This window comes from Abrus precatorius, unplaced genomic scaffold (assembly GCF_003935025.1).
Source record: "Abrus precatorius isolate BTA unplaced genomic scaffold, Abrus_2018 Scaffold10, whole genome shotgun sequence".
NCBI lineage: Eukaryota > Viridiplantae > Streptophyta > Magnoliopsida > Fabales > Fabaceae > Abrus > Abrus precatorius.
The window spans coordinates 30,612,835-30,634,765 of record NW_020874292.1 but is presented as its reverse complement, the minus strand read 5'-3'; the positions used below and the strand labels follow the sequence as shown (position 1 = coordinate 30,634,765).

General features: G+C 31.7%; 3 protein-coding genes across 6 annotated transcripts; 1 reads left to right on the top strand and 2 right to left on the bottom strand.

The window, feature by feature from the left end:
• The first annotated feature begins 10,042 nt into the window (after window positions 1–10,042).
• On the top strand, window positions 10,043–13,139 carry LOC113872911 (probable polygalacturonase). 4 transcript variants are annotated; one of them, XM_027510826.1, is made up of 8 exons: window positions 10,044–10,291; window positions 10,575–10,636; window positions 11,008–11,143; window positions 11,221–11,319; window positions 11,453–11,573; window positions 11,670–11,844; window positions 11,939–12,009; window positions 12,137–13,139. In XM_027510826.1, exons 3-8 carry the CDS (start codon window positions 11,141–11,143, stop codon window positions 12,808–12,810), a joined length of 1,143 nt encoding a protein of 380 aa, XP_027366627.1. In that variant the 5' UTR covers window positions 10,044–10,291; window positions 10,575–10,636; window positions 11,008–11,140; the 3' UTR covers window positions 12,811–13,139. The 4 variants fall into 4 exon arrangements, with proteins under 4 accessions (XP_027366602.1, XP_027366627.1, XP_027366610.1 ...); XM_027510809.1 differs by having other exon boundaries at window positions 10,575–11,143; XM_027510817.1 differs by having other exon boundaries at window positions 10,044–10,295; window positions 10,575–11,143.
• Window positions 13,140–15,548: 2,409 nt separating this feature from the next.
• On the bottom strand, window positions 15,549–16,612 carry LOC113853053 (early nodulin-75-like). The gene is made up of 3 exons (XM_027483498.1): window positions 16,540–16,612; window positions 16,362–16,446; window positions 15,549–16,251 (listed from the first exon to the last, which is right to left on the bottom strand). Exons 1-3 carry the CDS (start codon window positions 16,555–16,557, stop codon window positions 15,563–15,565), a joined length of 792 nt encoding a protein of 263 aa, XP_027339299.1. The 5' UTR covers window positions 16,558–16,612; the 3' UTR covers window positions 15,549–15,562.
• Window positions 16,613–19,842: 3,230 nt separating this feature from the next.
• Window positions 19,843–20,676, bottom strand: LOC113853076 (pathogenesis-related protein STH-2-like). The gene is made up of 2 exons (XM_027483529.1): window positions 20,442–20,676; window positions 19,843–20,342 (listed from the first exon to the last, which is right to left on the bottom strand). The coding sequence occupies exons 1-2, from the start codon at window positions 20,623–20,625 to the stop codon at window positions 20,044–20,046; spliced, it is 483 nt and encodes a 160-aa protein (XP_027339330.1). The 5' UTR covers window positions 20,626–20,676; the 3' UTR covers window positions 19,843–20,043.
• Between the last annotated feature and the right edge of the window lie 1,255 nt (window positions 20,677–21,931).

Sequence of the window (21,931 nt, the reverse complement as noted above, 5' to 3'; positions counted from 1 at the left end):
CATTCGGAGTAAAGGATTAGAGCAACTCTTATGATTGAGCCCAAACAATCAACTCTATATAGACAAATGCTAATCTAGTGGGAAAATGTTAATATATTATTTTAATTATATAATTCTTTATATTTAATTTTATAAATTAATATAAAACAATTATTTAGATATATTTAAATTTTAAATATCAACTGTAAAAACTATTTATTTAATAATAGCATATGTGGATATTATATTTGACCTTTCTCTAAACGGTCTAGGTAGGTTGGACAATTTATTTTATGCCCAATGAGGGGTCTTTAGTCTCACCGGCAAATTAGTAATTGTGTCCCCCATCAAGCAGTAACAAGTTGGATAGTGTTTTTCTCATTCTCTTTTCAAAGCTGCTTCAAGAAGATGAATCAATTTCTATACACATTTTTTCACTTGATCCATATGACTGCATATGAAACATGTCATAATCTTGTGTCTTGTTGTTATTGATCCTATTATCTGATTAAATATTCCAACAATAATTTCATTATAATAAACCTTTGGCTGTATTTGTGGGTATTCTGTACCTTTTCTTTTGGAGGATTGACTCGTGGGATAGGAAGAAATCATTATCAATTGAATTGCCAGCTGGAAATGCACTGTTTGTCATACTCGAGTTCCACATTGATCAAGTTAACTTGTTGGTATGCCACGAGTCCCAGCTAGCAATATATGATCCTTCAAAAATGGAATTGATTCGGCAGGTAAGAAGCTATTCCCCTTACCTCTCTTTACCAAGAAAAAAAAAACCTCAAAACAAAGCTCTTTTATAGCCCTTTTTTTAATTAAGAAAAAACCATTTTTGAATTTAAGAAATATTTTTTTAAAATAATGAAATTTCCTATGAGTTCAGGATTATTGAATTAGTGACATCTTCATGTTTGGATTAAAGAGGATGCCACAAGAAGGTTATGTTGTTCCATATTTGCTGCAACATATTAATGGAATAGCCAACTAGTTTATACTCCTTAATTTCAATGATAAAAATTGTGGAGTACGTATTTGATGCTGACACCCTGAGACTAGATGTCGTGTAGCCATCAGCATACCTACATCAGCCCTCATCAATCATGATGCTCCGTGTATAAACTATGTTTCTTTTACTGAGTTCCTATTAGAAATCGATTGGACTTAAAGTAGAGAGAATTTATTAAGCCTTATAAGAATTCAGGATTGTTTTTTTCAAGTTAGAAATATGGGACATACTATTGGTCCCTTTAGGGATAACAGTATGTTTGTTGTTACTAGAATTATAAGTTTGCATTTTTTGGACACGTAAAGAATTTTGGCTGAAATATGCTTTAGAAGTTTAATTCATGTTTCATTTTGATCCTTAACGTTAAACCTTTCTTTGTGCAGCCAAAATGTGTACCCTCTTGTTGTCACAGAACATCGACAAGAGCCCAATCATTTTGCAATTGGACTATCAGAAGGTTCTATTAAGGTAATACAGCCTCATTTTAGTTTTAGTTAATTTATTATTTTTAATTGTTCAAGTTCTTGTACAATTATACATAGTAAAAATGCAAGACCGAATGTTTCTTATTGTGCGAGAAATTGTTTGGAGGCTCGTGAAGATGTTTAGGTAAAGAAACCTTATGCGTATAAACACAATACATGTATTATCTTCTCAAATAAAGGTGATAACTTATTTTTGATTAGTTGCATCAAATATCCAATGGCAACTCAAAGTTCAAAAATTATAAATAAAATCCAATTACAACAGCTTACTAGCCAATGGTAACTCTCTGTGTTTAGAACGAAATAATTTATCAATTATTCAAAACTAGAATAGCTTTAACTTTTTTCGGTCACCAATTGCTTTTTGTCTAATTTTGTCTTGAATGATTCGAAAATAATGTGTCAGAGTGACATGGATCTGATGCGGCCAGTGTGGGTCGTTGGCACTATCATATCATGAATGTTCCAAAATAATTAGGTGCATTGCATGCATGATATATGTTCCAAATCCAAACCAAGTCTCGTGGAGCATAGAGGTTCTAGATTCCACTTGGTCTCAAATTTTGTGGAGTAATCAACGGTAACCAAATGGATCCATTGAAAAGCAAGTTAATTACAGGTCTAATCAAACAAAATTATGGATAATTTGCGTTGAAAAGTTTTGGGCAAAGCACATGTATGAATATTGTTTTAGTTGGCCAAAAAGTGTTTGTAGATTTTGGCGAGATCCGCGGCACATATTGTAATTTTGTTGCCGTCTTACGGCTCTGAACTCTCCCTCCTATAAATTTTGGATTGCAAATACCTATCTATCATTGATGGGATGGGATCGATCTTTGAATTTATAGATATTCCACACATTAGTTGAATACCTCATCACTGCCTCTTCCAATAGTAATATCATACCTTTGAGCCTTTCTTGATAAACTTATACCCTCTTCTATTTTTACGAAGAGATAATCTTATTGAATTGATAGTTGATATATTAATATTTTACTTGTTTCTGTGTACCCTCTTTTATCACCGTTTTTTTTTTCATGTTTGCCTAATGAAAGTCTATAAGCATAAATGAGAAGACAACAATCTCCCGCCAGTAGTTATAATGATGTATGGAAACTTGGTGAGGAGATGAGGAAGTGTGAACTTTTGATTCATTTAAAGTGAGAAATTCATTTGAGAGGATTGTTTATATTAAAATAAACTTCAAAAACACTTTAATTATATTGTTTTCTTTTTTATTTTAAAAATTACATTTCTTTCTTCTTGAAAATTAATATTTATAGTGCAATTTAATATATTTTAATATAAATGAAACTCGTGGCATTTTTTATATGTAATATTGATTACTATTGACAATTAATTTTGAATTTTTATTCTAAATTTTGAGATTTTAGAAGATAAAGTAAAAATTTTGAGTAAAATTTCAAAGCTAATAATATGACAGTTTAAGACATCATTTCATTTACGAAAATGTAAACATTGATAATACAATGTACAAAAATTAGTAGCCATTAGCTTTAGAAATTGCGAAGGAAAAAAAAAATACTTTTAAGAGGTCTGATCATAATTGCTCATCATAATTAAAAGACTTGTTTATATTAAGATATATTATATATTAATATGTCATAAGAGATGAGTGTAATATTGAGTATGTGAATCAGTTGAGAGTTGTTTTAATTTAACATGTGGTTTTGTGTAATTTTAAGTTTGAGTCTTATAAGAAGAATATAAATATTTGGAGAAAATAATTTTGTCATCCATAATAGTCTAAAATATGTGATTTAAAAAAATTAATTATAGGATAAATTTCAGGAGCCTGTTGTTGTAAGATTCAAACAGTTTATAATTAGATAAGTTTTCTAAATGTGTCTATGCATATTCTGTTAGAACAAAGAATTATAAATATCTAAAAGTGCTGTAATCTACAGGAACCCATTTTCAAAATATGAACCGTTAATTAAAAACTTTTTAATAATATAAATACTTTAGATTTGTTCAACACTTAAATAATTAAACAAAACCCAAATAAGAGGGGAAACCGAAGCTAGTTGGTTCAATATTTTTTAAAACGTAAAGGAAAAGAAAAAGGCAGCGAGGGAATTTTATCATTTTAAAAAAATTACTTTAGTTAGATTAGTTGAAATCTAATACTATTTTTGAATAATCTCAAGAAAAATAAAAGTTGAGATGGAGAGGGAGGAAAAACTACATGAACGTGTGTGTGAGAGAGAAAGATAATACATTCTACTACTAATTATTTAAAATGATTTTACATTTAAAAATTTTGGCCACGTATACACATACTATGCTACTTTTATGGGATTTTTGATTCTATAATAAAATTGGAGCACAAAGACTAGTACCCAAATCCTTGTAAGTTTTCAACCAGAATAAGTATACTCTAAGATTCATTTTGTGGGAATTAAAACAACGCCAGACACGAAATTGTCACAAAAATGTTAATTTAAATATCAATGTTTGAATATAGTTAGCACCCTTGAATGAACAAAACTTCTACATGTATAGTTGTCGTCCATCGTGAAATTAGAGTGTTATGCAAGTACGTAAGAGCCACTTTGTGGTCCATCACAAGAGACCATAGTATTCAAAGCCAATACAAGTCAAAAAACTAGTTAGGCCCAGAAACGCACTTAGAACGTGCAGCCATTGGTTTTGTCATTGTAGCGTGTTAAATTCATGCGGTGTAGCTGATCAAAATAAAAAATAAGAAAGTTCATGTGGTGTAGAGTGAGAACTTGAAAAGTGTCTCCCTATTTTATTTCCTGAAAGAAAAAATGTACTTCTTTTCGATACCTCTCACAACTTGACACTTAATTCTATAATACTTTTACACGTTCCATACTTGTAAAAAAAATTAAAAAATATATCTTATCATGTAAAAAGATAATAGTATTTAAATGAGATGTAAATGTCATTCATATCAATTTGCAGAGCCCATTTGGAGCATGCCATTTTATGTGGACCAAGATAGTACAGCGTGCTTAGGCACAATCTTTCCTTAGAATGTAATCCACGCATCATGGTACCATATAAAGAGTAAATATGTCCCATATTAACCACTCCGGTAATATTACCTGTTCTTTTGTATCCGAAAAAGGTGCCTAATATCATGCACATAGAAAGGAATCAAAGGACATGCTTGACCATTGGTTCTACCCACGAAAACTGGTCCTTTTACGAGACATCTAACTCTAATACCGCTACCTATGTCCGTAATGAGATGCCCTGAGAAAGCAGAACAGAGATTCCAAGTAAACCTTCGGATCGTGTAGTACTAAAAACTGTGACATCAATTATGCCTGTTCTGTTCCTCTTCTTCCAAATTAGTACTACTAGAATTAGAAATTTCAGGGAATAAATAATCAATTTTACTGTTACTCTTCCAAGTCTATTACTTCAAAATTGAACATGCTATGAATTCTTTTTCGATATTTTTACTATCATGGATAATCCCGTTTCAAAGATATCAAGTTAGTGTAAATCTTGACAAATTTACCAATATAGAATAAATCGTACTCATATCTCATTCTTTTAATCTTTTGCTACCCAAATAAATTGTGACAATTTTTAACCTTTTTTTATATATAATTTTTAACTATCAAATATTTTTCTGGCGATTTGAAACATCTAAAAATTATTTATGTAAAAAAAATAAAAAAGAAGTCGTACTTTACGAGTAATATTGTAGTGAATGTTTAGTTTCATTAAATTTTGTATTCCTAATTTTTTTTCATTTAGTCTCTTATTTGTTTTTCAAATGAGTCCACGTAAAATATTTTTTATTAAAAAATAGATTTTTTTTAAGATTCTCTATTTAGTCTCTCATTTTAGAGATATCAAATAAAAAATTCATGATATTTATGAGAACAAAATATAAACTTTGTGATATTTAGAGGATTAAATAAAAGCTTTTGTAATATTTAGAAAATCAATTGAAAAACAAAAACAACAAAGAGACATTGTAACAAAAAAAAAATCACAAAAGATTTGAAATAAAAAATTAGAAACTAGAAGTTTAATTATATCTATTTGTTTTTAAAAGAAAAAATTGGAAGGGAATTATCGCATACAGGTAAAAACAGAGACATAGTTTTGTTTTTACTGTCCGTGCTTACCTGGTTATTCCTCGAGAGTTCATATATTTTGGCATAATTCCTTGGTGGGTATCTGTTGCAATAAGATAAAAAAAAAAAAAAATGATACGTTAAGAGTTGGAGGTCAGTGTACTTGTACTTCACTAGGAGACCCCAGCTTTGGCTTCTTGCAAGCTCCTCTTCATTATTGCATTGGCAGAATAAGGTTTAACTCTTGTCATGGCATGTGGTTAATTTGGAGAGAAAGCTCAGTTTGCAGTGTTTGTCTTTTGGTTTTTTCCATGAGATGACTCCGCACATACACATAATTTGCAACAGAAAATGACCTATGCAATTGTCAAAATTTATTTAAGGCCTATAGGATTCGCATGTCTTGTGCTTATGTGGAACTTTTCATGTTGGTCCCATGTTGTCACTATTCTACCATAATTAGAGTTGCTCAGCTTCAGCTTTTTGTATTCCCTACCTGTCTTGGCACGTAGTAGAAATAACGTGCCCCATTTGGTATGTCTGTTTTCACAATTCAGAAGAAATTTGATACGGTTCAGATTTGCTTTGAGTTTGCTCTTTCACTAAAATAGTTGTGCCACCACCTACTTCTGTTGGTAATTTTTTATGCTCCGTGGCCTCGTGCACTTCTAATCCAATTACACTTATTATGAACGTTTTTGGATGAAAAGGGTAATGTCTTATTGATATGTGATCTCTACCTTTGACCGAGAAAATAAATACAACAAGCAAACGCTGGTTAGCTGTGCAATTATGACAAATGAGATTGTGACTTTTCTGCTGTTGCAAGAACTTTGAATTTCTTCTTTATAAAGAAATTGAGCAGAGGAGTTAAGGTTGTCCCAAATTGTTTTCTTTTTCTTACCCAGCAAACGTTACCATTGCCATGAAGGATACAGCTGGTTGAATAGTGATGCAAATCAAGTTGTACGAAGCCAGGTAACAAGTAACAACATTGAATTGTAAATTAAAGAATGCTAGTGTCAATAATTTATTTTAGCTGATCGTCATTACAGATTAATCATTAATGTTTGGCAAAATCTTGCATGATTCTATATCCCTTAGGAATTAAGTATCGTTAGAACTAAATTGTACCCATTTTATCATTATCAAGAAAGCACCATCACACAGGAAGGACAATAATCATACAAAGAACTTAGCTAGCTTTAATCCCTTTTTTTTTTTTATCGTATATAGTTCTCCGCCAAAATAAACTAAAATTAAAAAATAGAGTTGATTTACACTAGTGGGAGGGTTTCCTTTGATTGATTAGACGAAATAGCGTGTAGCATTAACACTCAAACTACAGCTTAGGGAAAAATGCAATTCGTTATAAATTACAAAAGCACAAAAGAGATAATTATTAAGTGATGAGCAAAAATGATTAAATTATGAATAAAATTAATTTTTTTAATTTAATTAATAATTAAAAGTACGGTGGTGAATAAAACTTTAGCATTTCTCTTAATTGATATATATACATACAGTGGATGGGTAAGGTGGTGTGTTGTTCAAACACTGCCCCACATGGGCAACCATTGAAAAGCAATATGACCAATCCATGTATGTATATTCTGAATTAATTGCTGGCTTTGGTGCGGTCTAAAAAGTCGTCAGGAATAGTTGTAGGGAGTGGAGATTTTGAATGTGACAAGTCTTGAATTTTGATACGTGAATTAATTATCTGCAGTAGCTAGCTTCCTAATTTCCCCCTTTTTATTTGTTTGTTTTATTCTTTGGTCATTCTCATTGAAGATGTGAAGAATAAGTACATTAATAAACACCCTTAAAAATCTCGGTGTTCCCATACTAAAGATGCCCGTTATAAAGTAGTGGGACAGACAGAACTGAATGTTGAGATGTGGATTCTGAAGACTACCCAAAAGAAAGGAACAAAGTAGAGCTAGGGGTTTGCCCACACTTCTCCACATTTTAGTCCCCCAATCTTCTTCTTTTTATATATATATTGTTTGGTTAGAAACTGAATTCTCTAATTTTTCTTTTAGTATATGTTTCTTTCATAATGATAATCCTGAGATCAATGCAAAATAATAGTACTTGAACTAGGTACCTTATTTTTGTTATATACTTCTTTTATCACTTTTCTATGATGAAAAATCATTATTTTGTATCTTTATTTTTCTAATAAAACAAATGTGTAAAAGAAATATATAAAAGTTAGTGTGTAAATATCCAAATGGTTAGAAAATTTATTTCTGATGTATAAACTGTTTTTTTAATAGTTAAAAAATAAGAAGGTAAAAATGATTAATTTAATTATAAAAATAAAAAAAATCATAATATACATTTATTTAGAGTAGTGTATATGTTAGTCTACATTTTATACTTGAAGAAGTGTAAGAAATATACATAAAAGCAAGTTTCTATCCCTCTTCTTTAATTAGCAAAATTGAAAATTAATTTTGATTTTAATTATAACAAATATTTTGATTACGTACTTTTCTTTCTTTAATTATAATATAATATGATTCAATTATCACACGCACGCATATATATAGCGCATATATATATATATATATATATATAATATTATAATTAAAATATTAAAAATAAAATAATAAAAAATTACTATAATATAAAACTATTTTATCAAATAAATAATTAAACTATTTAATTATATATTTCTTTAAAAATAATAAAAATTAATTTTTATAAAGATCAATCATGTACTAATATAATAACCTGTAACTAAATAATGATTAAAAAGCAGTTTTTTTACAAAAAAAGATTAATTAAATTTATATATTGGCGCTATGCACGCGAATTGAATCCAATAACCCTAAACCTTAAGTAACGTGATGCTCATGAAATGTGGTTACTTTCGAAAAGATTATTTGAATAATTAAAAATAAGAATTAGATGTAAAAAAGAAGAAGAAAAGAAAATAAAGGTGTTTAATTCTTTCATAAGAAAAAGGAGTACTTCTGGTTCTTTGGTTTTGATTATATTTCTTATAAGAGAAAGGAGTTTGTTATGATTGAGATATTTCGAATTAAGTTGAATTGACGGGACTCGAGTAAGGAGCAACCAAGAACATGGCTTCTCAATTTATGATATGCAAATTGTGACGTTATAGATCTTCATTAACAATTTGCATCTGTTTCTACCAATAGGAAAATTATAATGAGAAAAGCATTTTCTGTGCTTTTAATATTTTGCTATGCTTTCATCTCAGAATATAAAAATAAATTAGTTTACTCTGTCAACTTCATTTCCACTACGTTCATCGTATCTTAATAGTTCCATTACTTTATTTTGTCAATGCTGTTTTAGCAGCTGATATTTCTTATATAACAGCTGTATTGTCACAAATTATTTTTATGCTACTAGCTTTTATCATATTGATTAGTACAATGTCCACAACTTATATAATTTTTCATTTGTTTGAATTTTGATTTCTTTTTCTTTTATATTTTTCAAACTGTTTATTGACGAAATGGTGATAAGGCACATAAAAGAAATTGAAATGACAAGCAAAAACAGTGGTGTGAATGGGATGCATATTAAATAATATAATGAAAGAAATAATATTTGACTAAAAATGTGAAAGAGTATGCTCTGTCAAGGGAAGAAGCCAGGCTGGCATATTTGCGATGATTGAAGTGGGTCCCACCGTCCTCCATTTCTGCTCTGTCAATCCACATGCGCCTTCTAATCAAACTTAGAATGTATTCCCTCACCCACCTTCCAGCTACTACCTCCACGTGTCACTCAGGGAGCCCCTCATGCCATTCCACATCATCCCTCTAGCTTACACGTGTCACGCCAACACGACAACCTCTCGAACTCTATCACAAGTCCCATGTTCTTACAAATGTAAACACACAACAATAACAATAACGCTGTTTGTTTCTTGTTCTGTAATAACTATTCAGTTTGCCGAGTAAATCTGTGACATGTAAAAACACCGCACACTATTCTCTGCACTGCAGCCATTATCCCCGAGTCCGTTTCAAACCATTTTGTCGGCGATAGACGTTATTAATCATTTTCACTAACAGGTGCAATCACCAATTAGTGCCAATTAATTTACTATTTTTTCTGCTTTTATATTTTTTGTCCCGTTATTGTTATTGTCTTACCCATTTCATCCTCCTTATTTTTCTGTGCAGATTTTCTCTTCAATATAATTCTATTTATAACTTTTATTTTGTTTAATCAATTACATTTAAGGATACATCTATTTTTTAAATTATTTATTATAAAATTAATAATTTATAATTAAATATATTTAATTAGATTCTAAATTGGAATGAAATGATTAATTAATATATTATTTGATGCATGAGAAAGCTGTCATTATAGGATACATTCTCAATGCTTAATAAGAAAGAAATTGTTACCAAATATATGTATACACATGTCCATGTATGAAATGACCATTAATCTTCACCTTTTCTCTGCGTAGATTAATGCTTATAATAATACTCACAAAACTGCATAAAGCTGCTTCTGTTTCCGTGGCTGGTTCTTCTTCCTCCTTTTCCTTCTCTCTCCTCTCCCTCCCTCCCTCTCTCTCTCTCTCTCTGCTTTTACTGCAATTTCTTTTATTTTTTTTCTTTTTTCGATTTTGGTTACTTGTTTCTGCTTTGGCACTAGCGCCGGTTCTTGTCTCCCTTGGACTCTGACTCTGTTGCCAGCTTTGACTCAAGAAGATGCTTGTAAGTAGGTTCATTTTGTTCTGGGTTTATTTGTTTTGGCTCTCTTTGCCTTTTGACCTTTGGCCACTTTTCAAATCTGGGTCTCCATTGATTGCTAAGAGGGCACTCTCAAGTTTCAATCTTTGGTTTGGTTTTACATGTTCAAGTCAAAGTGTGTGTGTTCCATTGACATGGGTCATCTTCCATTTGAGTCAGGTTTTGTTCCTTTTATTTGCTTTTGATGGTGGGGGATTGGATCAAATTCCATTCAATTTGATCTGAAAAACTTGCATTCACCTTTCAGATTGGAATTCTTCTGCTATGTATCACTGTCAGTATCTTGACCTGACGTGGAATCTGTTCTAAGTCATTTTCAACTGTTACCAATACATAGATTGGCGTGTGGTGTTACATTCTGTGTTACGAATGAAAATGAGCATTGTGCAATGATTGTTTGTTGCTTTTGTTTCATTGTTTTTGCTACAAATTCCTTTACTTCTCTATTTCGCTGCAGTGATTGAGCATTGTTATTTCAGAAATGCTTTTAATCTCTAACTGAAGTGAATTATTTGCTCAATGATGAAATTCTTTATCTCCATTTATTGAATTATGCTTGGCTTTCTCTCTCAGTAGCTCGAGTCTTAATCTGGGATATAATCCTGTGATTAATTATTGTATTTGTAGGATATCTTCTGAGAATCAATGGGTTGCATTTTGCTTTTTCTACCCTCTTTCAGGTGGCATTGCTCTTGCTGTTGGCATTGAGCAATGCCGTGAGAGTTAATGGAGATGGTGGGCAATGTGGTTCCAATCCAACACTAGACCCAAGGCCACACAGTGTCTCCATTTTGGAGTTTGGCGCAGTTGGAGATGGTAAAACACTGAATACTATTGCATTCCAAAATGCCATCTTCTATCTCAAGTCATTTGCTGACAAGGGTGGTGCTCAGTTATATGTCCCTTCTGGAAGATGGCTCACTGGAAGTTTCAATCTTACTAGCCATCTCACCCTCTTTTTGGAAAAAGGTGCTGTCATTATTGGATCTCAGGTATGTTACCTCTTGCTTCTTTTTCACCAGCCTCTTGTCTTTTTTTGCTGATCACTTGTGTATAGAGATAATCCATGTTCCAATATGGAGAATGCTTATGTTTTGGTTTTTACAATCCATTCTCCTTGTTTAGGATCCATCTCACTGGGAAGTTGTTGAACCCTTACCTTCTTATGGCCGAGGGCTTGAAGTTCCAGGGGGAAGGTATCAGAGCTTGATAAATGGATATATGTTACATGATGTGGTCATAACAGGTTTTTTCCAAATCTCACAAGCTTTTGCTTCTTTCAGCAAGCCTTTAATTGACCTGCTTCTTTATTGAACTTTCATATCTTTATGTGATTCCTCAGGTAACAATGGAACCATTGATGGCATGGGAATGGTTTGGTGGGAGTGGTATAGCTCCCATTCCTTGAACCATAGCCGTCCTCATCTGGTTGAAATTGTAGCATCTGATTATGTGGTAGTTTCAAATCTTACATTCTTGAATGCCCCAGCTTACAGCATACACCCAGTTTATTGCAGGTATATGTTGTGCTTCTTCTAAACATTAAATGAAATGACACTTATTTTGTCCAAGAAAAAAGTCATTGATTTTTTTATTTGTAATTTTTTGCAGCAATGTACATATACAAAATATTTCAATCTCTACTCCTCCTGAGTCCCCTTATACTGTTGGTATAGTACCAGGTTTGTAACATTGTGAACTTTAATATTCTTGTAGTGAAAATGACATTTCCTCTCAAATATCATTAGCTTACCAAGCTTTGGTGAAGGGACACTTAGCAAACATTTGTGCACTTCTTCATGTTTTCAGATTCTTCTGATAAAGTTTGTATAGAAGATTGTATTGTTTCCATTGGATTTGATGCAATATCTCTCAAAAGTGGGTGGGATGAGTATGGGATTGCCTATGGCAGGCCCACAGAGAATGTACACATCAGAAGGGTGCATCTTCATGCATTTTCTGGCTCTGCTCTTGCATTTGGGAGTGACATGTCTGGTGGAGTTTCAGATGTTCTAGTGGAGCATGCTCATCTTTTCAATTCAAAGAGTGGCATTGAGTTCAGAACCACCAAAGGAAGAGGTGGTTACATGAAAGAAATTGTTATATCAGACATACAAATGGAGAATATCTACACGGCAATTGCTGCCACAGGTAATTGTGGTTCTCATCCTGATGACAAGTTTGATCCAAATGCACTACCACTTTTGGATCACATTACCTTGAAGGATGTTAGTGGCACAAACATCACCATTGCTGGAAGCTTTGATGGAATAGAAGAATCACCCTTCACTAACATATGCCTTTCCAATATAACCTTGTCTACAAATTCTGCTTCTCCTATTACTTGGGAATGCTCAAATGTATCTGGATTTTCAGACTCGGTGCTCCCAGAACCTTGTCCAGACCTTGGAAACCCCTCAAGTTCTTCCTCATCTTGTTTCTACCTGTTGAAGAGTATCAGTGGAAAAAGTGAAGTGCAGTGATAATCCTTTCTCAACACATGATTCTTATTCTTGAGTACCCTGCTTGATGTTGATGAAAAAGTGAAAGGCCATTTGCAATCTCAAATTAGGCCACATTCTTTCCAATAAGAAGGTTGTTCGGATTATTCATTTTTTTCATCACTTAGATTTGCATTCTTGCATGTTCCAACCAGCACATTATTTGTACAGCTTCATCATTTCTTCATTCATGTGTAAGGAAATTTTGGTAGTGCCGCCACAGGAGGACTAAATTTTATAGTTTTGCATTAGTTTCATTGTGATTTCACTGTAAAGCATGTAGTGGATTTGGTGATACTTTAATTAAAGAAAGTCCAACTTTGAGTTATGATTATCTATGTCGTAGGAGTGATGTCATACCTACAATTTTAATCTCTATTTTTCAATGGGCCATAAAAATATTTATATATTTTATAAGAATATATATGTTTTACAACCTCTCAATTCTCCAGTTGATATATTACATTTTTGTTCTTTAATTTGTGGATCAACAAATCAGTTCAATTGGAGTAGTTAAGTTCTTGTAACAGTTTAATTTGTTATAAAATATGGTGACATTAGATTAATTTCAAATGTGACAGTCGACAAAAGCGACATGACATCAAATAATGAAGTGGGTGGCTTAACATCTTGCCACCTAGCATAAATATATCATATCTTGTGGAAAGCAGCATAAATTTTGTCTCACATCATCTTGCACTTAATACTATAATGTATCATATTAGAATGAACATAATTGTTTTTAAAGCCTCTTTTCCTCATTTTCCCCCATATCAGGTGACTTATCATTTTAATTTTAAAAAAAATATAAAAAAGGATTGAAATAAATAATTTTATTATCAATATCTACTTGATCAAAACCAGATACGAGGACGCCTTTCCGATAACCAGATACGAGGACGCCTTTCCGATTTCGAGAACCAGGTTATATGCCTTGATGATGTTGATATCTTCTGTGCCATTGCATTTTGGTCAAGGTTTATCATTTGCTACATCTTGTGTACAACGCATTACCAAAGACATTGTGTTGGGCCAATGTTGTTGAATCCAATTTAGGGTGATCCACGACTACATGGTATACCCAATCCATTTGTTTTAATTGACCAAAAAAAAAAAAAACCCAATCTTTTTCCAGTTTTCCTTCATTGATAGAACACATGGCAGTGTTTGGAAATGTTTGGAGTGAGGAGTATCATTCATTCTTGACATTTCCAAATCTACTCCAATTCCCATCTCTCAACCTCGATCCTTGTCTCCCAAAAAAATATTTTAATGCTTGGTATGGTAACAGTAAATTTAAAAAGAAACTGTATATTCTTTAGATTTATAATTATAATTTTTTAATATCTTAAAAATTAAAGAGTACTTATATTTTTTAAATAAATTATTAAGTTTATTATTTATTAATATAAAATTTATAATAATAATTATTTCACGTGTGAGAGAATAGACATTATAAAAATTATCAAATATATTTTTAGTTAAAATATAATCCTTTTATATAATAGAAAATTTTACTAATTTTTTTTTATCTCAGACTACTTATTTAAAAGTTACTTTGAATTTACAATGATCAAGACTCACTAAAAAAAAATATTTTTTAATTCATAATACTTGTTTATGTTGGGCAAGGAAAATAAGCATTTTTTGACAACTCAACCATTTTTACCATCTTTATAATAATGCATTTTCCTCTTTAATTTTAAACATACTCCTAAATTTTTAATTAAAAAAATAGTTTAATTAACCAATGCCTTAACACTACTTATTAATTTTTTAAAACATAAGTAGACATAATATATTTCAATGAATTTTGTCGTTCCTTTTGGCGCTGAGAAAGATTTAAATTTTCACATGACCTGGAACCACAGTGATTACGAACACTTAACATATCATTAAATTTGACACGTGTCAAATGATGATTGGTCTCATACGTGAATATTCATAATTTTGTTGCTATATAAACAGTTTCTTTCTCACAAAAAGATTTGATGGGGTCTTGATTTATTAAAAATGCTTCTCATATGTGAAGATGATAATAAAATAGACGGATTAAGCGCATAATTAAGTTAGCTCAGAAAAACAGTACAAAAATTTATCATGCTAACTTAATAAACTTTTTTAAATACATGTTGAAGAGTACAAAATAAAAAATTAACAAATAGCAAGCTTTTATTAAATAGTATAATATTTAGTATTAATCAATGCCTTGTATTTGTGATTTTTTTTTATATAGATAATATCATATATAGATTCTGTCACTTTGTATATATGTTTGTTCATGTATATTTATGTACATGTTACGTATTTTGATGTCTAACGTGTTGGACAAGGAATTCAGGAAATGGCATTCTACTTGACCATGTTCTCATTTCTAGGATGGATATTGAATCCTTTAAGGCTAAATTTTTTTTATGAGGAGTCCATAGGATTACTGGATTTAAATACTTTAGTAAATATGAAATCTTACGTTTCATCATACTTGTATTGTATGAAATACCAGGCAATATGATTTTTACCTTTTATAACAAAAAGGAATCCATAATCAATCAGTCTAGCACACAAGATAAGAATCTAATTCTTGCTTTTTCCATTTTCACGTGCACATCAAAATTTTTCCATTTTCTACATTCAGATTCTACTATTTACTAATTTGCCATGAACTAGTTCATTAGTACATCTAAAAGCAGAATTGTCCCTCAATTTGATTGGATTTTCATCTCTTGATTTTCTTTTATACTATTCTACACGCATTTGGATTTTCATCACTGAACATGGATGTGATGTTTCCATTACCATTTTGGTAGTAATGTGTGTGTCTTGGTGGTGACCTTGCATACTCATATTCAGTGACATAAGGTGATGGCCTATATGTATTATAGCTGTGTGTCACATACACTGGTTGGGGTGGTTCTTGAAGAAATGTTGGGATATTATGGTATCTTTGCCCCCAGTGTCCAACAAAGTTGTGGGCAGGACCAAATCTGTTTCCATGGTTAGGTGGGTTGTGGTATATCACATGAACCTCTCCTACATCCTTTGTTCTTGGAGTGCTTGGTGATTGCTGGTTTGGATTATCCTCAGCAGGTGTGTGTGTTGGTGATGGTGTTGTCTCATGTGGTGGCTGTTCATGAGGTGATGTGTCTTTTGGAGGTTCCTCTTGGGGTCCTGCTTGAACTGGTGGAGTTTCTGTGGGTTGTGGTTGTGTTGCTTCAGAGGGTTGTGCATTTCCTTCAGGTTCTGGTTCTTTTGGTTGAGATGATGATAGTTCTGGTAGTTGAGATGGTGACTCGGTTGGTTCAATGTTGCATATGGTGGCTATCTTCCTTGTTTTCTTGATTGCTTTAACAATTTTTTCTGGATCTGTCCACCCAATAATTGTTATTTTTTGTTGTGGGAAGTCTATATAGAGATCATATATACCTGCAAGAGATGAAAGTTTATCAAAGAGTTAGGTGATATGAGTAATAAACTAATAAGAGTTCATGCATGTAGCAGCATCAATTAGCAGGGAAATTATGTGACACGCTTACCATTTATGCCACTGAGTGCTTTCTTAATCTTCTGCACACATCCATTACAGTCCATTCGGACATGTATCTCTGTGACTCTAGGTTTCTGCATAATTGTTGTTTATTTTTAAATTGAGGAAATCCATAATTGCATTGACATGTTGATCAACAAAACATGCATGGATTTTGGGTGCCTTACCTGGAACTCTGGAACCATGGAGATGAATTAGAGAAACCAAGGGATGTGTGTTTGGCGAAAGTAGTAGATTATGGTTGTGAAGAATATGTGACTACCATATATTTGTACATGGGAAGGGAATATGTGAAGCCACAATAAGTGGGACATGTAAGGAATCTCTTTCTGCAGTGGAAAGGTAGAGGTAAAAGAGAAATGGGTATTGCTTGATTGGTCCATGAAAGTCATTGTCTTAGATTAGGCGTGAGTTTAAGAGCACAACTTATTCAATAAGCTTTTTTTTTTTTCATATGAATGCTTATGCCATTAATTTGATCCATAAAATTTCTTGAAAAAAGTTAAAGGAGCTTATTTTAATAAATATACTGTTATTAAAATAAGTTAAAAATTTAAATAATTTATAAAAGTTATAAGTTATTTTGAGAAATTTTAGGTAAACTCTTAACACACATTAAAATCATTAGAATATTAGACTTGGGAGGGGAAGGGGTGTTCAGGTAAGAGGGTAGGCTTTCTTTATGAGTATTTTTAAAGCTGACATAGAGGGAATTTGCTTTATAATGGATGGCCTCTTGGCCATGTATAACATGGAGGATTTGGGAGGTTAGAACATTGGCAATACATGCTACCAAAGTCAAAAAGACCAAAGTAGCATTTTTGGCCATGAAGAAGGATATGCACTCTTGAGGAATCCTTTTATCAAAAGAAAGATCACCGTGATGAGTTTATGAAATGACAATTTTTTATGTACAATAAAACGAAAAGGAAATTATGGTTTGTGTTTAATATGTTGTTTGTCTTTCATGGTCTCACATTCATCTCAAAAAGGTAGGTGACCACTAACTGATTCTCTTAATCAGGATTACTTATACAAGGACCAACGGTGTACCATAAACGCCTTTTTTGGGGTATATTGACTTTCAAACTGCTTAAAAGAACTGAAATCTCAAGGGAAGAAAAGTCTTCGTTCTGCCAACTTTTGTTCTCTTTGATTAGTTATTGCAGTAATATAATTCTTTTTTCTTTTGGACTTGAACAATTAATGAATGTAACAGGTAAAAGTTTGAAGATTCTACCCCAAAGTAGTAAAATACACAATCCTTCGGACATCTTGGGAGCTAGTTATGTGTGAAAAAAATAAAAATAGTATTTTTTATTTACAAATTTTCTTATTGTTTGTGTTCTAAAAAAGACACTATTAGATCATCATCATAGAAAAAAGAAATTAAATATTTTTTCGGTCTACTCAAAATGAAGGGTATCCACACCCTTTTGATCTAATACTAAGACGAAGGGTACTTACGTCCTTTTGTCTTAACCTTAGGATAAATGCTTCTCTAATCACATCAAAATAAATTAATAAACTAATTAAATATTAATAATTGATAAAGAAATGATTAAGTACCTAAATAATTAGAAAGTTAAAACAGGGTTGAATTATGAAGTCTATTAGACCAAAAACATGTTTATAAAAGAAAAGTAAAAAATACAGATAAAGAGATTAACTTCAGAATATTAAATAAAATTAACTATTCTATATTGAACACTAATTTCATCATCTTTGCATATATCTTCTCCCACGTCACAACAGAGGAAAATTTGAAATATTCTACAAAAACGTCACATCAAAGGACAAGAAAATGAGTGTATCTTTAAAAAGAACAGTTTAAATATATTGCTAATTATTTTTAGATTTGGTAATCCTTAAAATCTATGCGATTGAAAAATAGTTTTCCTTGCCGAGGTTCATATTTCTTATGGTGTTTGATGTCTCTAATTTCTAGATTTCCTAGTTGCTTGATGCTCATGGGTTTTGGTTAAGCCATTCAAAATGTTAGAATTTAGGTGGAACTTAAAATCGTTACAAGACCATCTAGAATGATCCTATTTTGGCAAAAATGTCAACTCCATATTCACCTTAAGTTTATGATACAAAAATTATGTCATCCTCGTAGTCAAAACAAAAAAGGATATATTTTTTTCAACCTCTTAGTATCTTTTACAACATTTTGTGCCTGATTTCATCTTATTTTTGGTCAATTGTAGATGTTTCATGCAATAGCTATCTGTAGGGCATTGCATCATAAAATTGTCCTAAATATGCCACACATGGATTGGCATTAGTTTAGCAATATCTGAATTTTATAATCAATTAATTATTAATGATTTAAATATGTCTTTTTTTAGTTTCTATACGAGATTTTGATTTTAGTCTCGCAATCTTTTGATTTTAATTTCAAATTTTTTTAGATTCAATACTTTTGGTCTTTAGTTATAATGTCACTAAGTAAGAATTTTTCACACCATTTTCTAGCGGTCTGCAAGTTCTATGCCCAATTGCCAGAATTCATATTTGATTTAAAAACATATTTAAGACATTATTAATTGTCCCGAAAGTTATTTTAGTTAGAAAAAAACACCTGACAAGAATATTTGCCATGACAAAAGAAACACACAAAGGCCGACTTATTTTGTCTTTGGTTCATTTCTTGAATTAGAACTGTTAAGCAATTAGATTTTTTCATCTAATATAGTCCCTGATGAAATCTTTTTAGCTAAAAATTCCTCCTCTTTTCCCATACAGGCTTTTTCTTTTCTTTTCTTTTCCTTTTTTGGGTTGCTTGGTTTACATGAAGAAAGAATAAAGTTATATGCTCCATCCAAATAACTTTCTGGTCCTTTCTTTAAATTTCCTTCCAACAAGTGGTGGTTTCATTAGAGTTTGGTAGGGGGATAATTAACTTGTATATAATCTTTGATTATGTTCCCATGCTATGTTAGTTGACGGTTAATTATGGCGCCTAACCTCTTTATGTCTCTCTTATAGTCACATTAAAAATCAAGCTTTAATTCTTAACCTTTACCCAATTGACAGCATTGAATTCTCATGAACCATAAAGTTTGAGGTGAGCCAAATAGTCATCACCCCCTCCCTTTTGGTTCAAAACGTTATGCACTTTGTGGAATGCAAAAAAAAAAAAAAAAAGTGACGATCTTTGCTCATTATCATGAGGAATATACAAGCTGGCTATGCATGCGTTGAATTGCCATGCCTTTGTCTGATTGTTGTTGCAAATTATCTAAAATCCAAAATTAAAAACTCAAATGCAGAAAAATTTATCTTTGGTAACCTTCACACTCCAAACCAACAGTGACTTTGCCTAGTTAGCTCGAATTTTATCATAAACATCAGCCCTTGAGTATGTCAAAGATGTTCATAAACATTAAACATTTATTAGTTGCACAACGATTTGGCAGAATTATTACCATCAAAGTATGATGCTATGAATTCATAAAGAGAATAGTGAATTTCCAATCTTTGTTACTACCAAAGTACAAATATTTGCCAAACCACTTTTATGCCCTTGATGGCTAAGGACTTATTAGGGAGTTCAATATTTTGTAAACAATCTGTGTCCCTATATTCGAGTGCACACTGTTATTCAAAAATTGAATAAACTTGCTTTTGAACAATATCTGTATACTTGACAAAAACAACTAGAATAATCAAGCATAGACTAGTGGATTCTCCAACAGGTAGGCTTCCACAACCCTGCAAATTCCTAAGGAGCTTTCCCTTCCTTCCTTTATCTCTTCCTCTTTGACTTCAATCTCACCAATGATATTGTATTTGCTTGTCATTTTACAAAGGCAACCCCCATCACTAATGGCCTCAAACTTAACCTCATATGCTATAGACTCAAGCTTGTCACCCAATGGATCTCCTTCAATCATAGTGTATTTGCACACCAAGTTGTCATTATCAACCTCATCAATCCTGTGTTTTAAATATTTAAAGGGGCTAGCTGCACAAAAATGAAACTCACAAGAAATTTTTTCAATCAATATAGATCGAGATATGATCCATTAATTTCACTTTAGCTGGTCAAAATGTTTTTGCTAACCTTCAGCAAAGTTGACTTGTTCTATGCTTCCAGCTTCTCCATCTCCTTGGATTACTTTGACCTCTTTTATGAACTGTGGCAAGAGCTTTGGAAGCAAAGTTCTTGAGTCTGTGATCAAGGCCTTGAACATGCGCGATGGAGCGACAGGGGATGAATAATCATGTGTGTAGGTTGAGACTCCCATGGTGAATTGTATAGATTGCAAAAGTCACCCAAAAGAAAACAACTTGTGAAACTTGGATCCTAGGGAAGAGCACTTTTATTAGGTGAAGTAGGTTTTTCGTAGGTATGATCCCTTTGATGGAAAAGGAAATATTTATAATTGCGGCTTAAAAATGGACATTTATTTGGTAGTTAAGAAAGGGAATTTTTTATTTGAAGACTTTCAATGTTAGTGGCTGATTAGGGAGTCTTGTATTCATATTTCCAAATAATTGTATTAATCAAACTTATGCTAGCCACATGGGCGGCTATAGGAAGAACCATATCATTTGCCATTGCCAACATTATAGAGTTGGATTCTTACAAGTGAGAATAGTGCATTCACCTACCTTATGTATAGTTTGAATCACAAGGTTTATTCACCATTTTCTAGCTATCATTTACCTTGAGGGCAATTAACCAAGGTGCAGTGGCTTAGTGGAAAAACAGAAAAATGTAACAAAACAAACATATCAACTTCTAATTGAACAAAAGTACACAACTGTGCACTTGGTTAACCATAAGTTCGCATAAAAGCCAAAGTGTAATGATTGTGGCACATGATGTTTGGCATTTAATTAAAACGAATAAAGAATAGCTTTTGGCACTTTATTTTCATGAGGAATGTTTGTCTGGTTAGAAAAAAGGAAAGGCACAAACAAACAAGGTAGCCATTCTACTTTATCCACTTTGGTTTAGATAAATCTTTCTTTCAATGAAAAGGGAAACAAAATAACTAAACCCTAAACCATTTTACCATATGATTTGAAACAAAATGTTGAAATGACTGATATATGATGTTTGATAAAACAATTGTACAAAATAACTCGTCAGGCTCCCTTGAAAAATATCCCAAAAATCTTTGTTTTGATTGGACTATAAAGTCCAACATGATGATAAAAAAAGGTCACTTAAAGTATTTTCCAAAAAAATGGTTCTCCTGTCATAAACATTGAACTTTTTCGCTACTGTAGCTTTGTTCAACTTAGTATTTTGAATTTTTCAGCAGACATGGCTAAACTGTGCATTTCTTACACGTGGATAGGGCAATTGATATATTATGAGCAAGTATTTGTATGAATATTATGAAATTTAGGAAAATAAATAATTATAAATCAAATTTTAATCATATAATTTTATAAAAAAATTGCATAATTAATTTTAATAAATTTTAAAATATAAAGAAAAGTTCCATATTTTATATTAAAAATAAATTCAAAGTTAGAAAAGAGAATCACGAATGATATATGTCATATACGTAAGTTTTAAGTGCATTGTTCTAACTTTAA

Excerpts from the sequence above, each read along its gene's own strand:
- LOC113872911 (XM_027510801.1), top strand. Across the intron at positions 11,320-11,452 it reads CTGTCATTATTGGATCTCAG|GATCCATCTCACTGGGAAGT; the intron begins GTATGTTACCTC and ends CTCCTTGTTTAG. Across the intron at positions 11,574-11,669 it reads ACATGATGTGGTCATAACAG|GTAACAATGGAACCATTGAT; the intron begins GTTTTTTCCAAA and ends GTGATTCCTCAG.
- LOC113853053 (XM_027483498.1), bottom strand. Across the intron at positions 16,252-16,361 it reads AGCACTCAGTGGCATAAATG|GTATATATGATCTCTATATA; the intron begins GTAAGCGTGTCA and ends CATCTCTTGCAG.
- LOC113853076 (XM_027483529.1), bottom strand. The coding sequence starts at position 20,625 with ATGGGAGTCTCAACCTACACACATGATTATTCATCCCCTGTCGCTCCA. Across the intron at positions 20,343-20,441 it reads ACAAGTCAACTTTGCTGAAG|CTAGCCCCTTTAAATATTTA; the intron begins GTTAGCAAAAAC and ends ATTTTTGTGCAG.